This window comes from Chamaea fasciata, unplaced genomic scaffold (genome assembly GCF_029207755.1).
Source record: "Chamaea fasciata isolate MVZ Bird 193981 ecotype frontalis unplaced genomic scaffold, bChaFas1.0.hap1 SCAF_4, whole genome shotgun sequence".
Taxonomy (NCBI): domain Eukaryota; kingdom Metazoa; phylum Chordata; class Aves; order Passeriformes; family Sylviidae; genus Chamaea; species Chamaea fasciata.
Genome location: NW_027094089.1, coordinates 72,618,146 through 72,637,872, shown reverse-complemented (window position 1 = coordinate 72,637,872; position 19,727 = coordinate 72,618,146). Strand labels below are relative to the sequence as shown.

Sequence of the window (19,727 nt, the reverse complement as noted above, 5' to 3'; positions counted from 1 at the left end):
AAGCTTGTACATTCTGTGAATGTAGAATGTCTAATACTCCCTTCTTGTGATTTCTCCAGATTCAGAGATCAGAGTAAGTGGTTGCTGCATGTCACTGAACTGCAGTCCTGTGTCAGGTATCAGTCTGCCCCAGAGGTAATAAAAATGCTGAAGCTCTTCAGTGCAGGGCCAACTTATTTAGTGAACTTATTAGTTTGGGTAGTCCACAAAAAGCAGATGTTTCCAACAAGGTGGGTATGAGATATGAAACACCAGAGGTGAGGCAGATGAACAGAGAAACTCCATAAAGCAGTGAGAGGAAGCTGAGGGTCTTGGTTCCAGAACTGCAATGAAACAAAGAGGAGGAGAGAAGATGTTGTGGATCTTGGCCAGATGCAAGTGATAATTAAGAAAAAGAAGGTTATATGATCATCCCATCTCCACACAGAAGGCAAAGGTCAAAAAGGAGAAAAATCCCAGCCTGTGGGAAATTCTACTTTTGTGGCCAGTTTTGCTACCACAGCTTTCTCTAAATATTTTCAAACATAGTAGTTAAAAAAAAATTCTAAACTAATTGAACAAATAAAGGTAAACCCATTAAAGTATATCCTTTCAGTTGCTTGATCAATACTGTTAAGACTAAAGGTAGTAAAACTTTTTTCCTTTTCAGGATTTTGAGCTGAACAACGAGCTGAAAATGAATGTGTTAAATTTGCTGGAGGAAGTTTTAAGAGACCCTGACCTTCTGCCACAAGAAAGGAAAGCTACTGCAAACATACTGAGGTAAATGCATTTCTAATTATTTCACATGGGAACTGTAGCACAGCGTGAGATAGACTGTGTATCATAGAATTCACAGGGTTGGGTTTTCCTCCAGTGTATTTAATTTTGAAGGATTACTAAGTGATTTATGAGCCATAAAACAGAGCCTGTTTTAAGTTTCATTCATAAAAATACCTGTATTGGAAAGCTTTGCTGGAGAACAGCTGACAGCCATGAGCTCAGCCTTCAAGTATGAGTAAAACAGCTCTGTCTACAAAATGTGAGTATTTTATAGCCGCTGATTTTCAAGTACATTGTTCTACAATCCTGAGGAGAAGTAAACCTTTAAAGACCAAGCAATGATTAAATAAATAAATTAATTGAAACATTTACAGACTGAGGAGTGATTAAAATAAAACATCATGAAAAATACAGATAAATCTACAGTGTGCTTTGTTAACATTTATGTAAGTATTCTGCAGGTAAACCAATAAGTGTGCAATCAATAGAGTGTACCTGAATTTTCTAAGACCATTTTACAGATTTCCAACAGACGTATGAAAAAAAATGGCTGAAACTTTCACTTGTGAGGACAAATATCAAACAAAAGATAAGAAATACTGATAAGTTCTAATTAAAAACACCTTCTTACATAAACAAAAATAATCCTCCTTCTAATAATAATGTGTGTGCTGCTATTCCAAGTAAAAACATTAAGTCTATTTTATATGTTTCTTTAGAAGAGACAGCAAGTCAAAAGAGCAAGAAGGATGAGGATGACGTTGGTTTTGATAATGTGTGTGAAGTAAAAGTTCTACTCACAGTGGGTAAAATTACCTTAAAACTTTCAGCTTCTCAAGGAAATGTTTGAAAACAAGCCTGAGTTGGCTGTTCCTGGCAGAGTAATGGATGGATTTTTAGGCCTTAACCATGCAAGCTGGTCAATAATTTCCTGTACCCAGTTTCAAATTAGCCAATTTCCACTAGCAGTTGCATCAAAAAATGAACCTGTGTATTTATGTGTAAACAGTGAATTCACTCCTTTTTCATCCTTTTACTGCTGTTCTAGGAATTGGTTGTTACTGTTTGTCCTCTCTCCCCTCCGAGAACTGATTACTGAGTACCTGAGCACACTGTCTGATACACCAATGAATACAGTTCATCAGATACTTCCATTTTTCCAAGTTTTTCAAAAATTCAGACTGAATTTTTCACCATTCTCTGAAATTTCATGTTCTATTTTTTTTAAAGGAAAAAGAAAGGAAACCATTTTTTTCTTTTGGCTAAAAATTCCTTTATTGCTCTTCAAGACTGGCGGTGCTGCTAAACATATATGGATGCTGGACAACTTGATGTGAAATAATTCAATCTTACTTCTATGTGGATTAAATTCCAATATAATTTCTCACCCTTTCATTGAAGGAGGGAGGTGTTCCAATCACCTCAGGGAAATGTCTGGTAATTAAGAGTGATTTCCAGAGTTTAACAAAGCACTGTAATTGCTGCTGAGACACAGGCTCTCAGCAAGGTTATATAGTTAACTGAGTAAAGGGAATTACAGGATATAAGGAATAATCTGCAGCTGTTTGTGTGTAACTTTATCTATGATGCTGACAACGGAGTGCACGTTCCTTTGCTCTTCCATAGTCCTTAGTTTTTATTGCACGTTCTTAAAATAGAAATATTTATAAGCTTTAAAAAACCCCGATGGACTTGCTGGTGGGAACAGGGACCTGCTGCCCTGTGGAGACTGTGAGCACTCAGTCCTGGGGCATCCAGGAGTCCCTCTGCTCCTCCAGCTCCTCAGCGTGATGGTGGATTCAGAGACAGAACCAGCTGGTCTTTGACAACTCAACGTTGCAATAATCAGAATAAAAAATGGAGGAATAGCTTCTGTCAGGGGGTTTAGCTTTCCTGGCAGGTTGAAAATATCCTTGTACAATTCTGGAACTGATTTCATGAAGGGTGAGAAACGAAGAGAGTCAGGATAGGTGACATTGATCTGCCTGTATCCTCTCTGACAACACAAGTACACAAACCCAGAAGACAAACTGGTTTCCAGTGCCGGAGGAACACAGCTTTTTCTACATTTCCACTAAAACCAGAAGTGCTGGATGTGGTGCAAGAGGAGGATGTGATGATGTGGGGTTTATTCTCTGCATCATGGTGCCCTGGCTGGTTCAGTAGGTCAGGCCAAGGACTGAACCTCCTCTGCCCTAGACTAGAGAGCTCTGGCTGTTTCTGGTCTCCAGAGATCACTGTTTACTGTAGGAACCATGGTCCTGCTGACCCAGAACTGCTCAGCTTCAGGCCAAGGCTCCACTCAGCCACCCTGAAGAGGTGGTTCACGTCCTGCAGGGTCCCTCCCACAGCATCATTCCCTTTTCTGCGTTGCAGTGGGGGTTCTCTGTCATGTCAGGTTACAGTGAATGCTCTGAGTGTGGAGAGAGGGCCTGCAATGGAAGAAATTATTTCGTGAGTTCTTCAGCCTTCCATAGGTTCTAAGAGCCATTATGAAGGGTTTGCATTACCCAAGAACCCTGTTGGGGGACCCTGTGTTTACCTGAAGCACCAAACCACAAAACAAAGTGGAGGCAGGGAATGCAGCATTCCTGCCACAGTCTCTCCCTGCCATGGAGAAGACCCTCTCCACCAAAATTCACTGAATTTAGGCATCCTGGCTCTTTCTCCATGGACAATGACAGAACCCAGGCAGAGACTTGTGAATCCCCCTGTATGCCCTAAAGACATCCAGGGTCTGTCCTCCTGCAGAATGTGCAGAGGTGCTCCTGGGCTTTGTGTTCCTCTCCTGGCTCCTGTTTCAGTGTCTGGCTTGGAGACAATCTCAGCCTATGCCATGCTCCTTGGAGAGATGTCATCTTTCTGGTTTCCTTCTGAATTGAGACCTTTTATCTAATACTACCTAGAGGGGAAATATAAATCACCTGGAACTGAAAGGCTTTTTTTACTGTTGTTACAAACCAATTTGTTTGAAGATTTCTGACAGCATGCTTTTCATAAGAAAGCACAGATCTGTTGTAACTGGAAGATTTGATGATACTTTCATTCAAAAGGTTTCTCTGGGATGGGTTGAAAATGGGAAGGAGTAATCCAGTTGATGTGCCCTTCATAAAAATAGTCACTCACCCACTTGCTAAGTGAGTGCTATAAAAATTTGTTGTTCTGCAGAGGTGCTTGCTGCAGGCATTTTATCTAAAACATATATTCCATCAGAATTCTGGGTTGCGTGTCAGCTGTCACTGTAGGCCCTGGCTTCCCCACATCTCAGTTTTTGTACCCTGCTCTTGAGTCTGAAAGGTTGACAAATGCAGAATGGGCTTAGGACAGGCATTTCTTGTAAAAATTCAGCTTTAAACATTCATGAAAAAAAGGTCATGGTTTCTGAGACTTAACACTGGTATTTTCTATGTCTTCCTGAAGGATTTTGGGTAAAAACATGTCTTTTTACAAACTGCCCCAACCTTTGCATGCATGCACATCCTTTGAAAATCCATCTCCTTGTTAGCAGAGATGAGAGGAGCAGGAAAAGTTGATTTGTGTTCCAAAGATACATCACAGTCAGCTCTGGGAAAGGCTCTGTTTAGAATATGAATGACAAGGAAAATGTTGATGGGAGATGCTGAGCTGCTTCATGCCTTGAGTCATCAAACAAAGCAGCTGGTATTTCTTGCATGATGGGATTTCTGTTGTGTGGACTGACAGGGTATCTCTTCAGGGTAAAAAAGCTTTTTTTAATTCAGTATCTGTTCTGAAAGCTAGGCAAAGCTCTCAATGTATGCTTTGCTTGAGATTTTATCAGCCTTATTTACTAACCCCTGAAATCTAGATAAAATTTAATTGATAATGAAGCAGGAAGGTATAAATTCAGACTGAACATCAGTGAATAACTTTGATAGATAATCCTATGAGGAGAAAAACAGGTTGCTTCAAGAAACAGCTCTTCCTTCTTCAGACTAAGCATAAATCGAGGGATATGCAGATGTCAGAATGTGATGGATGAACAGTTCTCCTGCCTTGTATGATCTAACCAAACAACACATTTCAGGCTTTCTAACTTGCAGTAGCTTTTAAATATTTTTATATGTTTTATGTACCACAAAAAAAGGACAAGACACATGCTAATATTTTCAAGTAGAAAATTATTTTGATATTTGGCCTGGTCAGGCATGACGAATAGTGAGAGAGAGACAGAGAGAGAGAGAATCTTAACTGGTGATTCTAAGAATTAGAAAGATATTTCTTTTACGTTTTCTTCCTTCGATTCTGAAGCTACTGGAGGTGTCACCCTGTTCAGTCCTCCCTAGGGTGACACTGCTCAGGACAGCCCCTCTCTGCCTTTGCTATCTCTTGTGACTCTTTCCACAAGCATCTGCTTCTTCCCAGCTCCCAGGAGCTCTCCAGGGAGTGCAGTGGGAGCTGTCCAAGCAGGGCTGGGCTGCCCAGTGAGTGTCCCCAGTCCTCTGTTGAAACTGGGTGTCCCAAGGCTGACAACAGCACAGACTGAAGTGGAAGCTGCTATTGATGCTGTCAAAAAAATTTCTATTATCCAGTCTGTTGTCCTTTGCAGATTTCACTGTAGAATATTTATGAATAAAAGGAGAATTGGTTTTGGTTTTTTTCATGAGACCACTGTGCTAGGAAAAAAGCATCTGTTTAGAATGACAGGTGGAAAGTCTACATAAAACATGAGATGTCATGGTAGAGAGTATCAGGAGGCAAAGATGGGGGAAAGTTAACTGTTTTCAGTCTTTTAAGAATCCCTTGTTTCATACTTTATTTCATATTAAGCAAATACAATGATTTCTGTATCAAAGGTGAGAACCTGATCCAACATGAAGCTATATTTAGGTAACTCAGATGATGGGTTTTACAAGATTGATGAGAATGCCTGGGGCAGAGGGACAGGGCCTGTGTGGTTTTCATTGCCAGAGGCTCTTGTCACAGAACAACACCTTCCTGCAGGCATCAGGCATGAGGAACAGCACAAAATAAGCTGCTCTGCAGGACAGATTGCCAGGCTATTTACAGGGTCTGAAGCTGCACTCCGTTATTATCCAGGCAAGAAGCTTAGGGTTCTCCTGGAGAGGTAAACACGCCTTCCCTGGCAGATACAAGGTGTTTCCAGCCCTTACGGGGAGAAAAAGAAAAAAAAAAGGGGGGGGGGGGGGGGGAGGAAAAAAAAAAAAAGAAGAAGAAGAAAGAAAAAGTGTTCTGTGTGGATTTGGAAGGCTGTAAATGAAAGGATGGAGGTTTCTGAGATCCTGTCTGTGTGTATGTGCATTTAATTTCAGCCTAACCCTCAAATGGGCGAACCAAGAGGAAACCCTGGTGTGCTGGCATTAAAGCTTTCTGCACATCTACCTGGTACAAGTTCATGTCTCACACTGACTGAGGTCTGCAGGAGAAGCGATGCTTTCCCCTCACCTCTTTCCCTGGTGCTTGCAGAGCCTGCATTGCAGAGTGCAGCAGCAGGGAACTGGAGGGACCTGTAGCTGTGCTTCTGAAGTCACCAGCAGAACTTTGGGATAGTGACCTGAACTGTCCTGGGGAATTCAGCTGAGCAGGACCCTCTGCAGAGAGCCTGATCAGGGCCCACCTGTACCTGCACCTTCACCCTGATGTTAAACTAAACCCCCCTGATGGGAGTCAGCACAGTGACTTCTGGACACGTTCTTGTGTCTTTTCAGACAGGCTTTTACATTCTGACTCATGTTCCTTCTCCTGAAATCTTCTCATTCCTATCTTACATAAATCCAATGCTTTCAAGGTTTCTTTGTGTCTGTAATTTCCACATGAAGGGGTAAGATCTTGTAATTATGTGCCAATATGCTACATTAGGGTAGATAGTGTTTGATTAATACTTACTTTTGCCTAGTTAATTTTTCACCTATTACTCTGAAATAACCATAATAATCACAGGTTTTCTGTTGCAGAATTGGAAACATTCATTAACACTTTTATTACTGAAAGGAAATCACATCCTTGCTACAAGTAAAAGCTGGAATTTGCTGTCCATTTCCACATTTTGACCTTAGTGTGGGACACTGAACAGGACAATTTCCAGGATTCATTAGCTGAGAGATCTTAAACCTCCATGGAAATATTTTACCTTACATGTCTCTGGCATTGTAGCAGTTTATACAGTTTTAGTTAAAGCAAGACATGACTTTTTAGGTTATAGATTTCTTTTTTCTTTACCTCCTCAACTGCAGACTTAGGAATTATTTTAGATAAACCATTTTGCTGATCTATGATAAGGTTTTATCATAAGCACGGACAATTTTATTAAATAGGCTGTTCTGCTACTTTATTTTTCAGGACTCTTTCTCAGGATGATCAAGATGATAACCATTTGAAAATAGAGGATATTATTCAGATGGTAAGTTCATCTTGGTAGTTAAACAAAAATACTTCTATAGAAATGTGTGTTTGAATCAATAAAATGTAACACAACTGCAACTTGTAAAGTATTTCTGGACAGATATACTGTTCTTTTATACCAGGAATGTCCCTTTCAGTTTAGAGATTGTGAGATTTTGGAATCCGTATCAAAAATGAACACATCAAAACTTTAGTATTTGGATAAAATCTCAAGATTTAAAAAAAGGGGAAGATACTAATATGTATGAAATTATAAGTGCAGAATATGCAGAGTCTAATTAACCTACATTCATGCTCCTGAGCTGGTGTGTGCCTATTTTGTGAGTTTCCAGCCGAGTGTTTGTGTTGTCTGCAATTGTTATTAATCCTGATTTCTCCTTATCCCAAAGTTAATTACAACCCCGTGTTGAAGGTTCCCAGGAAGCTGCTCACCCCCGTGGCACACAGAGAGACCGCTCAGTGTTCCCCTTGCTTTTGCAGCCAGACTGCCCAAAGCCTGAGTGCTTCGAGACGCTGTCGGCCATGGAGCTGGCGGAGCAGATCACCCTGCTGGACCACATCGTGTTCCGCAGCATCCCCTACGAGTGAGTGTGGTATGAATAGATGTGGGGGTTTATATTCAGTCCTTGTCTTTTGCCCAGGCCTCTGGCAGCAGGTAGTAGCTTTATTGAGGTGGCCAGCACCCTAAACCCCCACTTTGTTTGCAAGTTCTTTAATAATGGCTGATTTGATCTGTTACAGAATGAATTATTTATTTAATAGAAAACTAACAGACATAAGACTTAAAACAAACTAATACTACACAGGAATAAGGACAAAAAGAGAAACTACTAGTAGATAAATACAGTGTGAAGTTAAAGGTACCTTATTAATGTTACAGCTAGTGAAGAAATAATATAACTTAGGATTCAATGTATCTTACCATCCAGCTGTTGGTGGGGCACACATCAAGATCCTTTCCCTCAATCCCCAGGGAAGTAACCATGGAATCTGCATCCAAACTCCAGGGAGAAGTCCTGAACACTTTCAGGGTGTAGGAACCTTCTGCCTCTGTGATAACTTGTGTGTCTTTTATAGTTTGTAAAACAGTCAAGAATATTTGCTTTATCTCTTCCCACATGCACTCTCCAGACTTAGATGTTGAGTCTTAACTGAGGCTTGAGCCCTTTTGGTGCTGGAGATGACCCTTTGCTGGGCCCTTCAGCCCCTGGGTTATCTCTTCCATATCTGCACCAACTGTCTGTGGTGGAGAATGGGAGGACACATCCTGCCACAGAGTGTCCCTTGGGGGACAGCAGCTGTCAGGCTGGGGTGGCCACCACACCCCCACCTCAGCCTCTGACAAAAGGGTTTGCACACACAAAAAAGGATAACGTGGTGTAAATAGGGTCACAGCACTTGAAATTAGGATGGGGTGACAGGGGAGAGGGGATTAAGAGAAAAATAAATCTTCTTTACAATATTTATCATTTCAGACAGCATTAAAAATGGTATAGTGAGATGCTGGAATTAGTGTAAAGCTGTGTTATTAGCTTCCAGCAAATTGAGGTATCCTTGAAATCTGCTTAGGCTGTGGTTACAGACAGACTCTGTGCTGTGTTTATGAAGATTTTGTTTGCTTTTTTCTCTCCCATCAATGTCTAGAGAGTTCCTTGGGCAGGGCTGGATGAAAGTGGATAAAAATGAGAGAACACCCTATATTATGAAAACTAGCCAACATTTTAATGATGTAAGTACTCTCAAATACTGATTTGCTTTCTAGGAACCCCATGGACTGTCTCTGAACTCTGGAACAAAAATACTGGATTTTGTTGCGATGTGATGTAATGTGTTATCTATTAGTGACTGAATGCTGCAGCCTCTTTGTAATTAACCATTTAAATCAAAGCAGATGAAGATTCTTGTTTCCAGTAATTGGTAGTCAGCATTTCAGTGGCAATTTAAGAGAGCAGAATATTTTAAAGTGTAGCACAGTGCCTTTCAGACTACTGAAGAAACTGCAATTTCTCCAGAGAAATATAGCACCAATTCTGTTTAATGCCATTGTATCCCTAAACATGTCTTTCTCCCTTATAATTTTCCTTGAATTTTACTGAGAGACTTTCCAATCAGGTTTATCACTGATGGCTTGGAGATCTTCCCACTGCATCCCCAACCCTTCTTCCCTGTCCCCATCCCCTCCACCTGCCTCGAGCTCTGTTTCCAACTTTCCCTGGGTTTATGAAGAGCCATCATTTCTGCCATGCTTAGCTGGGAGCTTTTCTGCCTTTCCCGTTAATTCATGACACGTTAGAAGGGATTGTGCTTCAGTTCCCTGAGCCCCTGCCTCTCTCCGTGGCCAGATGAGCAACCTGGTGGCGTCGCAGATCATGAGCTACGCCGACGTGCCCTCGCGGGCCAGCGCCATCGAGAAGTGGGTGGCAGTGGCCGACATCTGCCGCTGCCTGCACAACTACAACGGCGTGCTGGAGATCACCTCGGCCCTCAACAGGAGTGCCATCTACAGGCTCAAGAAAACCTGGGCAAAGGTGTCCAAACAGGTGAGAGGGACACGGCCACGGCAAGCGGTGTCCATCGGATTCCATCTAATTCCTCCTTATCGATTCCACCCGATTTCTCCTTATCACTTCAGGATAAGAAGAAATCAGATTCCATCAGTCACCCTGTCCAGGGGTTGAGACAGGACCCTTCCTGTGAATATTTCTGCTTTTCCACCACCTGGGACTGGTGTTCCCTGTCCAGGACCTTTGTATGTGATTTTTTTTATCTGCAGGAACAAAATGTTTTCAATGTAATTGGCAGGTGCCAAAAACTAGTTGGCCTGAACTGCTGAAATGTTCAAGTAAACTAAATTTAGGTATTTTCTGATAGACGCATCTGGGTGTTTACAAGCTATGGTTAAAGTCTGGTCAGGTGCCTAGAACAGGAACTGCCTGTGCAGGAAGCCTTTAGGAAGGTCAGAACCTCTCAAATTCCTGATTTTTTTCTACCCCAAAAGAGACTGTTGATAAAACATCTTCTTTCTCATTTAGGAGTTCAAGTTTAGGTGCAGCGAACACCTCTCTTGAACCCTTGTCTGGCTACTGAGAATGCCAGCAAAAAGTATCAGAATGACTGCCTGCCAAAAAAACCAAGACACACATGAAAAAAGGCCTGTCAGGGATGAAGTTAATCCAGTCTTTTATGTTCTGTGTTCTAAATGATTCAGAGAAATACAATTAAAATACATTTTGACTGTACTACCTTCTCCAGTCAGTTTTTTCTCAACTGCTTCACAGCTGGTGCTATGTTCTTCTATTTAAAAATCTATTAAAAGTTCTTTCCATACAAACTGTTATAAGTGAGTTTACCTCCCAAAAGGTTTATGGGTAGAACTTGTTTGATTTTCAAACTTTTCAATTAAAAAAGAAGAAACTAAACCACAGCAGACTGATGTTGTGGCACAGTCCTCTGGTACCTATTGGGAATGCAGTTTGGGTTTTCCATCAGAGTGCTGTATAGAAGAAAGTGACTCTGTCTGCCTACAGCTCTCTCTTAATTGAAAATTCAGTTTCAAATATGATGAATTTCTCATTATTCTCTACACTCAAGTCTCAAGCCAGTAGCATAAACAGGCTGAATATCAAATTCCTTTCACTTAAGAAGGAACCAGGGTCTGGTGATGCCCACTGACAGTGATTTGTGTAAGACATGAATATGCTTTTCTCCGGATCTTGGAGGCAAAATCAGCTCAGTGCAAGCTCCAAGGCAGTGACCACCCCTTGCTGTCACCAACTTCAGTAAACGCAGCTGAGGATCCTCAGCAACATGTAGGAACTGTTATATTTTTGTGTGCAGAGCAAACTGAATTCCAGACCATTAATGTAATTAACGTGTGGGTTTTCCTCCATTTGCGGGGTAATAATATTAGCATAAATACAGGTTCTGTGTATCACTCACAGGGAAACTTTAATGCCGCCTAATCTCCATTTTCAGAAAGACAGGAAGAACTGCAATAAAGCTAAATTCCTAATGCCTGTTGTACTACTCCTGAAAATGGGGTGGGGATGATAAGTGAATTATACCTTTGGTAGAATCTAATTCCAGTCATTTACATGTCCCACCAATGACATCTGTAATGAATTTTCTTCCTAGACAAAAGCACTCATGGACAAGCTTCAGAAGACTGTGTCATCTGAAGGAAGATTTAAAAACCTGAGAGAAATGCTCAAAAAGTATGCCTCCCTACAGTATACTACTGTGTTTTGTTATAAACAGTGGATAGTTCATGTTAAAGATTAATTGGTTTTGATTACGCTTTAATAATTAATATTTTTTGCCTAATAACCTTTTAAATTCTAGGTTGTTTCTGTCTGGCATTATTGTTTTGCTGAATATGCTGTGCTTTAATACCCTGATGGGTAAACATAGTAGCTCCAGAGAATTACTGAAACAAATTAAACTATTTTTCTGTGTGAACATTCCCTATTGGGGTTTCACTTACACTGATAAACATTTTCAATAAGTGTAAAGCCAGCTTTACAAATTAAAGTTTTTATGAAAAACAGGATTGTTCAAGTTAAGAATTTTAGGGCTTTGGGACTAAACCTGTGTCAGGCCACAGACCCATTCATATGACAATAAATTTTGTTTCTGACAATAAATTATGAGAGGAACATAAGAGACAGAACAAAGGCACTGGGATGTTTCTTCTCCTGTGGCCTCCCAGCCTGCTGGAAAACAGCCTGCTTCTTTTGTGCAGCAGTCCTTGATTATTGTTTTCTTTAATTGATTTGCTGGATTGTGTTTGACATTCTGTAATTTTGGTATCCAGGATATTCCATGTCAAGTGTTCTACAATTTATGTACTGATTCCAGCTGTACAAAAACCTGAATCTTTGTGAGTTTTGTAATAGGAAGCAGGCTTTTCAGAATCGAGTGGCACAACTATCTCAAGTGATCTTGAGAGAAGCTGAGAACTGAACAGCCAGAATAATTAATGGTATATTTTAAAAAATGCCATTAATATTAGATATTGGGCAAAATGCATTCAATTTAACACAGGCAGAGCAAACACAGCTCAAGCAGAGCCAGGGGAGCAGTTTGTCCTGGAAAGGAATGCAACCCATTGATTAGAACTGGGCAAAGCAATAGAGAGTTTGTGCAAGTTATAAAAAAACGCATTTGCAAATGTAGCTGCAGGCAAATAAGCTGATTTGTTGGTTTACAGCTGTAACCCACCTGCTGTTCCCTACCTTGGGATGTACCTGACTGACCTGGCATTTATTGAGGAAGGAACACCCAACTTCACTGAGGAAGGCCTTGTCAATTTTTCCAAAATGAGAATGGTAATTTTCAGTTTCTTACATGCTTCTCCAACAGGTGTTTAATTGTGCATGTTAATTATTGATTTCATTGTAAGTCCTCTGAATTTACCTTTGGAGAAGGTGCTCTGGTGCCGTGCAAGAGGCAGCGATTGGAGAGCAATTACTTGACCCGGTCTTCTATCACCACCTTCTGGCAGGCTGGGTATTTCCACAGGCTGAATTTGTACCCAGTTTACTTTCTCAGAAAGGAGACCAAAAGCAGCTGCCTGAAGCTCGTGAAGGAGCAAGAAAAAGCTTTTTAAAATAGCCAGAATTACAGGAATGAAGTGATTCACCAGGAAGCAGTAATCACAATGTTCTTTTCAAAGTGTACTCTGGTCTATCTGAGAAGCACTTTAAAGTTGATGTCTCTCCCACTGCCAAGTAATGCTGTTTTTTAACAGCTCCTCGGAGGGAGACATGAAAATTTCTCCTCTAATCTCAGCTAAATGCCCATCTTAGGGCTGCACTCTGCAGCAGTCACTCGAGGCAGAGAACAGGGAGGCTTCATTGCGGGCAGAGGAGAGACAGGGTGGTTCACTTGGGGCAGGCTGAGGAATAAATATTTGATTTGGGAATGTGAAATCCTGGGGAGCTGTTGGGAGATGATCGTTACCCTTTCCTTTCCTCCTCCCAAGTTAAATGGAATGATTTGTTGCAGAATTCTTGCCTTGTATGGCTTAGCTAAAGTCAAACTGTGGTTGCACTTACCTCCATGTGTTCTTTTGAAAGATCTCTCATATTATCAGGGAAATACGCCAGTTCCAGCAGACCTCCTACCGCATCGAGCACCAGCAGAAGGTAAGGTTTCTGCCTGCTACTGAAATCAGACTGTAGCAACAATTATTTGTGAGCTACAGCTGTCACTGAAAGCTAAAGTTGGTGTCTTCTGCTCCCACGCATGGAGGAGAGGACAGACAGATGTGGATGGGTCCTTGGGGCAGTGAGACCCTCACCCTGCAGGGACTCTTTATTTGATGCCTTGTAAAGAAGTTTTTTGCTCCTTTGAAAGGTTTCTGGGGATTGCAGCCTTCAAGGGTGTGAGGGGTTCAGAGGAAGGTGTGTTCTCCCTGCCCTGAGATCTTGGGATGAGGGTCAGGAGATGCCCCGACCACCTGCTGAGGCATCCTGCAATTCTTTTTCCCTCTGTCCTTCTCGGGAGTGATGCAGCTTGACCAAAGCTGGTCAGTGCCTTCAGAGAATGCTCAGAGTCCAGAATAGCAGCTTGGGCTGAGGTAAGCTGGCAAAGGACATGCCCATTCCTAACAGGAATTAATCCTAATTAATTCTCAGAGTGCTGCAGGTGCATCTTAATGCCAGCAGCATTCCAAGCAGCTGTTGGGTTTCTCAAGTAAACGATACGAGGCAATCTCAGGATCCGAAATGTGCTGAACGGGGAAGAAAGCTGGGAGATTTCTGTGGCAGCTACATGCAGCCTGTCCATCTGTGTTTCCCCACCCCAGGTCACTCACTACCTGCTGGACAAGACCCTCATCATCGATGAGGACACCTTGTATGAGCTATCCCTGAAGATTGAGCCCCGGCTCCCCGCCTGACATGCCCACCCTGCACAGGGCCTGCAGACAGCTCTGGGACAGTGAACAGAACCATGCATGCCACCGCCTAAACACAGCAAGAGAAACTCTGAGAAGAATGCCAGCTCTCTTTTCCAATAAGAGATACAGAGTGTCACAGCCTTTCCCTTTCAGGCAACACCAACCAGTGTTGGAGGTGAAAGACAAGACAAAGACCCTTCCTACCTGGCTTAAGCAATTTCTGCTTTGCAAAGATCATGTTTGGCATTAGGGACCATGATTTCATGGAAAACAGGAGATTTTCCTGTGAACAGGCACTCATTGCAGCCATCTCACCTGACAAATCAAGGTTACAGATTTAAATGGTGGTAATATACTCAGGTATATTAGGATAAATAAGCAAAGTGAGGTGGCTGGGTTGATGGCTAACTATGTGTTCACTGAGGCAGTAATGGCTATGGTGTTCTCATTGTGTTAGTTTCATTGAAAAACCTGGATTTTAGCACTCATCTACTACTTTGGAGTGATATTAAGACAGCATCTAGTAACTTCAGATCTGCAGTTGTTCAAAACACCTGCTGTACATTTAATGCTACTCTTTATAAAATGTTTTCTTCTTCAAATGTCTCGTCAGCCTTTTCTAAGGTGACTGATTGTATCTATAAAATGATTTGTAAATATCTGTTTCATCAGTGAGAGTATTTACAGCATGGGGAGCAAATGGACTGGTGGAATAGTTGTAAATAGTTGCCAGCTGGGATGGTGAGGATCCAGAGGGGTGGTGCAGGGGATGGAGAGTCACACTGCACACAGCCCTGGACGAGGCACTTTATTTTCCTGCACCTCCTGCAGCTTCTCTGACAAGTCAGGCTACAGAGCACTTTCTAGACACACTGTGGAGAGAAATACATGTCTGTCTGGCAGCAGGTGGTGATCAGCAGTGGACACTCAGAGCTGGAGTGACAGTTTTGTTTTATGTGAAATTGATGGTTTGAAAAATGTAATTTTTGTTGGGTTTTTTTTGTTGTTGTTCAGGCATTTGGCACTGACTTAGCTGTAAATGTGAATGTGTCAGTGGCAAACATTGAATGCCAGCAAACACAAAGTATGTTTTTTTATCTGAGCTGGTAATTATCACTTGCATATGTTTGAGAAAGTGTGCTATTTGTAAATGCTTTCAGAGCCTGTGCTTTTGTGATGTACCTGGTGGATGACGTCATTTTTACAGTAGTTGGTACTTCTTGTATTTTCCTCATCAAGAGTGGCCTGTTGTAGCTGCATGGGAAGTGAGCTCAAATGATGTAAAAAGCATCGTAGTATAAAACACAGGTGTTAGCACTGTTGAAAACAAAAATTGGCTGGAAAAGTGTCCTTACTTTTCCAATGATACTCAGCCAGTTGAAGAAATAGGGCTATATCACCGTATACCTCCCTTAAATCCTCTCAGGGAGACAGATGTTTAAAATAGATTATGACTTAGGCCTATTTGATCTGACATATCTTACACAGTCGTGATGCTTCTTAATGCTGGAGATGAAAAATGGTCCTGCCTGGCTTGTGGTTTTTGTCTTTATTTGCACTTTAATTACATTGCTGGCCCGGCCCAGAGCTGCACAATGAGTTCCATTCGTTCTGTCTGAGTGTGACTGCCAGCATCTACAAATGTACCTTAGCAACTGTAAATTTCATTAAGGTCCTTCTCCACAAGGACCATCTCCTTGTAAATAACTGCATGGGGAGGTGTCACAGACACTGGAAAATTCCTCCATTAGAAAAGCAGACAGCAGGAGAGAAGGAAATGCTAAGAACAATTTAACAGTTCTGGCTAATGATTGCTGTAGAAATGTTGCTTATAGAAGCTTTTTATTGTAAAAAAATGTGTTTGTTCCTTTTGACTAATGATTGACAAGAAGCTGATTGCATCCCAGTGCATGATATGAGGAGAAAAAGAAAAGAGCATGGTTTATTTGGACCACAAAAACAACTGACTGTGTATTTTCTGTACAAAAGCAGTTACCATTCAGTAGTTTCATAACACTTTGAAATAATGGAGCAACAGGGAAAATGTGGTCCAAAAAGTGATTTCTTACGTTGGCTTTATTGTTTCTTCGTTAACAAAGAAAATGTGTAACAGCCGTCAGTGTGAATGGGCATCTCTGTTGTACACTATGAAGTGCTGCTTTATCTGCCTGTACCCCATTTTACCAAATCTCCTCAATGTTCTTAGGGTTACAGGGTACAAATCTTCATCGTGCTCCTGTCACAGTTCCTTTTTCTGTGCTTCACACGTGTGTGTTGGTCAGTGCATTTTGGTGCTGGCTCGCAGGGCTGTGCTGTGCTCGTGTGGCGAGAGGAGGACATGGGGGCAGACCTGGGCTTTGCCAGAGGGGCTGAGCTGGGAATCACTGGAAATGTGGTAGTTCAACCCCTTTGGGAAAGCACATCCTGCTCATATGCCAAAGGTTGCCTCTTGCACCAGTGGCCAGTTTAGGTCAGAATCAGGAGAGTTGGATGCTTGATCTGCGTTCATAGCAAGAGCAGCAGCAACAACAAAATTGTTTAAAAATTGTTATGGTAACAATAATGTTTGACTTGCTGATGGCTAATGTTGATGTATTTGCTTGGGGATACAATGCTTTTGTTAAAGCACAGGAAGAAGTGAGGATGCACCTTGTCACCCACAGCCCCTGCCAGGGCTGCAGCCCCATGACCACAGCTGGAAACAGCTGTTTTGCAGCCCCTCGCAGCTGGGCTGTGGGCTGAGTGCTGCAGCTCTGAGTGGCCCGAGTGCCTCTGCTACAGCCCTGCTGCATGTTTGGGCTATGGCAATAGTCAGTAGGCAGCAGCAATCTGCTTTGTGTGAGGCTTTGCCTAGTTCCAGTATGACCAGCTCAGCCCAGTGGTGTCCCTGTGTGGCACAGGGGTCCGGAGCTCCCCGCTCCCTGTGCCACCCCATCACAGCCATATCGCATAGAGAGATCTCATTCATCGCACACCCACTCTTTGCCTCTGGTGTCTCAGGGAGCACGGCTCCCGGTGTGGACTCTGTCATTGGGGTCTCGCTGTCTTTTAGGATCCTGTCCCTCGCAGCTTTTTCGCCGCGGGAGCATCACAGACTCGCTTTCCCTCAAAGGGAGCTGGAGGAGCCCTGCGAGTGAGGATGCCCTGGACAGAGAAGGGCCGAAGCGCCTCTCCACTTGCCTTCTAAGCCCTCAGCCCGCCTGCAGCGGGCGGGGGGCTGCTCCCAGCCCGGCGTGGCCGGGCCGCTGGCGGCGATGGGGATAAAGCATTTTCACCCACTGCTCCGCGGTGGGCGCGCTGCCAGCCACGCCCGCGGCTCCGCAGGACCTTGTCCCGCATCAGTAGCAGCCCAGATGTGACCGTGGTGACCCGGGACCCTGGGCAGCAGCACAGACACGTCCCCTTCAGCGACGGAGAGCGCTCGTCACACGCTGACACAGGGTTAGAGTTGCCTTCACCCCCAGCCTTCACCCCCAGCCCTCTCCCCCCGAATCCAGCAGTTGTTGTTAGTGACTGAGCCCCTGAGTGCTCATCCTGAAGATGAAAACCTGTAGAATTCACAGTGGCAGTGTGTGTTCGTCCTGTCCCTTCCTCTGGCTAGTCCTGTGACACACAGACACGTAGCTTCATGGTGAGAGGTGACAACTGGCACTGATCACCCTGATTTTGGAGTAAGGCGGAGGTCCCCATCCTCTTTCTGCTTTCCTAGTTTTTAATACTGATTATTGTTCTGTAGGATAAAAAGAAACTTAATTATTTTAATTATTTATTAACTTAAACCATGTTGATTTTGATTTCAGGACATGTTAATTATCCCAAATTTTCCTTCATGTGTGTTATTTATTTTAAGGGTTTTACAAAAACATTGTTTTATTTGTATCGACATTCAGTCTTTCATCCTTTCATCCTTTCACTCCTAGCAACAACATTAAACCTTGATGATTTAAAACTCTCACCCATTGAGACATTCTTACCCACTCATAATTTTACTCACCAAGGGCAAAACCCTTCAGACCTCATTCTGGTAATACCTTAGGCTTCACCGAGAGCTTTTCATAAGTCTTTGGGGATCTGGCTCTCAGCTATTTGCCTGTTACAGTTTTTGCCTCCAAAGGTCAAATATTTCTGTCTAGGATGCTTCATGTCCCAAATGCTGCTCAGTGATGGTTGTTCTGTTGTACCTTTACCCCTGAGGTAGTCTCTAAAGTTCTGTTACTTAGGGCAGTAGATGTGTGTTTATTTGACAGATGTACCTATATCGAACGTGTTACTTAGTGCACATGTTTTTGCATGTATTGCAACTTCTCTTTTGACCTGAGGTTATTGCTTTGTATTGTTAGTAAGGCATACCAGGCAAGGTGTTGTGCCTGTGTGCTAATAAACATTCTTTTCTTTCCCGAGTTTCAAGAGTCCTCACTGGAATTTATTATTTTACCCCCCGTCATGAATAATTCAATCTGTTCCTTCTGAATTACAAAGTCTCTTAGAAAAGCAAGTCATGAAAGAGGAAAAAAAATAGGGGAAATTTTGAGGTCTGTACTGGGAAAGAATGCTTTGAATTACTGCATTTTAGTCTTCTTTTTCACTCATGATGCATTGCAGCTGCCATTGGCATCACTGGTAATAACTGACATTGGGTTTGGACTTGTGTCTACACATCCCTTGGTTTCTCTGGGCTGGTATTCTGCCCTGGATTTAAAAAAAAGAACAAAAAAAACCAAAAAAAACCACCAAAAAACCCACAACAAAACAAAACAGTAAAGGCACATATTATACACAGGAAAAGGCAGAAAACACAGTGGTTTGTAAATAGGTCATGTCCCTCTCTTTGTGATAGGAAAACAAGTCACATGGAGATAAAATGACTTGCAGATTGAAGAAAAATAATGGACGGAGGTTGGGAGTACAAAACCAGGTCTCCAGCTGGTATTACATGCTTTAATCACTGGTTACAGCTTTTCCATGTTGAACTCAGTAATTTCATGAAAACAGAAAGATGCCTCTTAAATTTTTTTCAAGAATTGACATTTTAAATAGGTAAACAGCAATGGCACAGTAGGTCTGTGTAAGAAGGAGATGCAGCAAGTGACATAATAAAATCAGCTTCTATTCAGTTCTTTGTGACCTTGTGGCCACATCTCCATTCTGCTTATATTTTTGGTGTTTCACATAAAAGCTGAAATTAACTGAGAGAGCAACTTACCCTTGAAGTTGTCAGCTTCTGTCAATGGAAGAAAAAAAAAATATAATACTTCCCAAGCAGCTCTGTTTAAAAGTGCTGCAGGATAATTTAATTTCAAGTTGTTTCCCCAACACTTTAAATCATTCATTTACTTATGCCAAACAGTTGGCTGATTTACATCTTTATTCTAAGGCCATGATTGTAGGATCACAGACTGGTTTAGGTTGGGAGGGATGTTAAATATCACCCAGCCCCACCCCTGCCAAGGGCAGGAGCACCTTCCACTGTCCTAGGCTGCTCCAAGCTCCAGTGTCCAGCCTGGCATTTGTCACTGCCGGGGATCCAGGGGCAGCCACGGCTTCTCTGGGCACCCTGTGCCAGGACCTCCCCACCCTCCCAGGGAACAATTCCTTCCCAATAACCCATCCATCCCTGCCTTCTGGCAGTGGGAAGCCATCCTGGAATCTCCAAATAAATCTGAGAGCACCCAACCCTCTTTGA

At 42.5% G+C, this 19,727-nt stretch overlaps 1 protein-coding gene across 1 annotated transcript in view; it reads left to right on the top strand.

Moving 5' to 3' along the window:
• RASGRF2 (Ras protein specific guanine nucleotide releasing factor 2) overlaps nt 1-18,444 on the top strand; it is a 114,660-nt gene extending 96,216 nt beyond the window's left edge. The window contains exons 19-27 of the mRNA XM_066181959.1: nt 650-762; nt 7,081-7,141; nt 7,624-7,727; nt 8,788-8,872; nt 9,486-9,683; nt 11,278-11,357; nt 12,353-12,470; nt 13,221-13,289; nt 13,952-18,444. Coding sequence (XP_066038056.1) covers nt 650-762; nt 7,081-7,141; nt 7,624-7,727; nt 8,788-8,872; nt 9,486-9,683; nt 11,278-11,357; nt 12,353-12,470; nt 13,221-13,289; nt 13,952-14,044 — 921 coding nt within the window. The 3' untranslated portion in view covers nt 14,045-18,444. The remainder of the gene's footprint in view (nt 1-649; nt 763-7,080; nt 7,142-7,623; nt 7,728-8,787; nt 8,873-9,485; nt 9,684-11,277; nt 11,358-12,352; nt 12,471-13,220; nt 13,290-13,951) is intronic.
• The last annotated feature ends 1,283 nt before the right edge of the window (nt 18,445-19,727 follow it).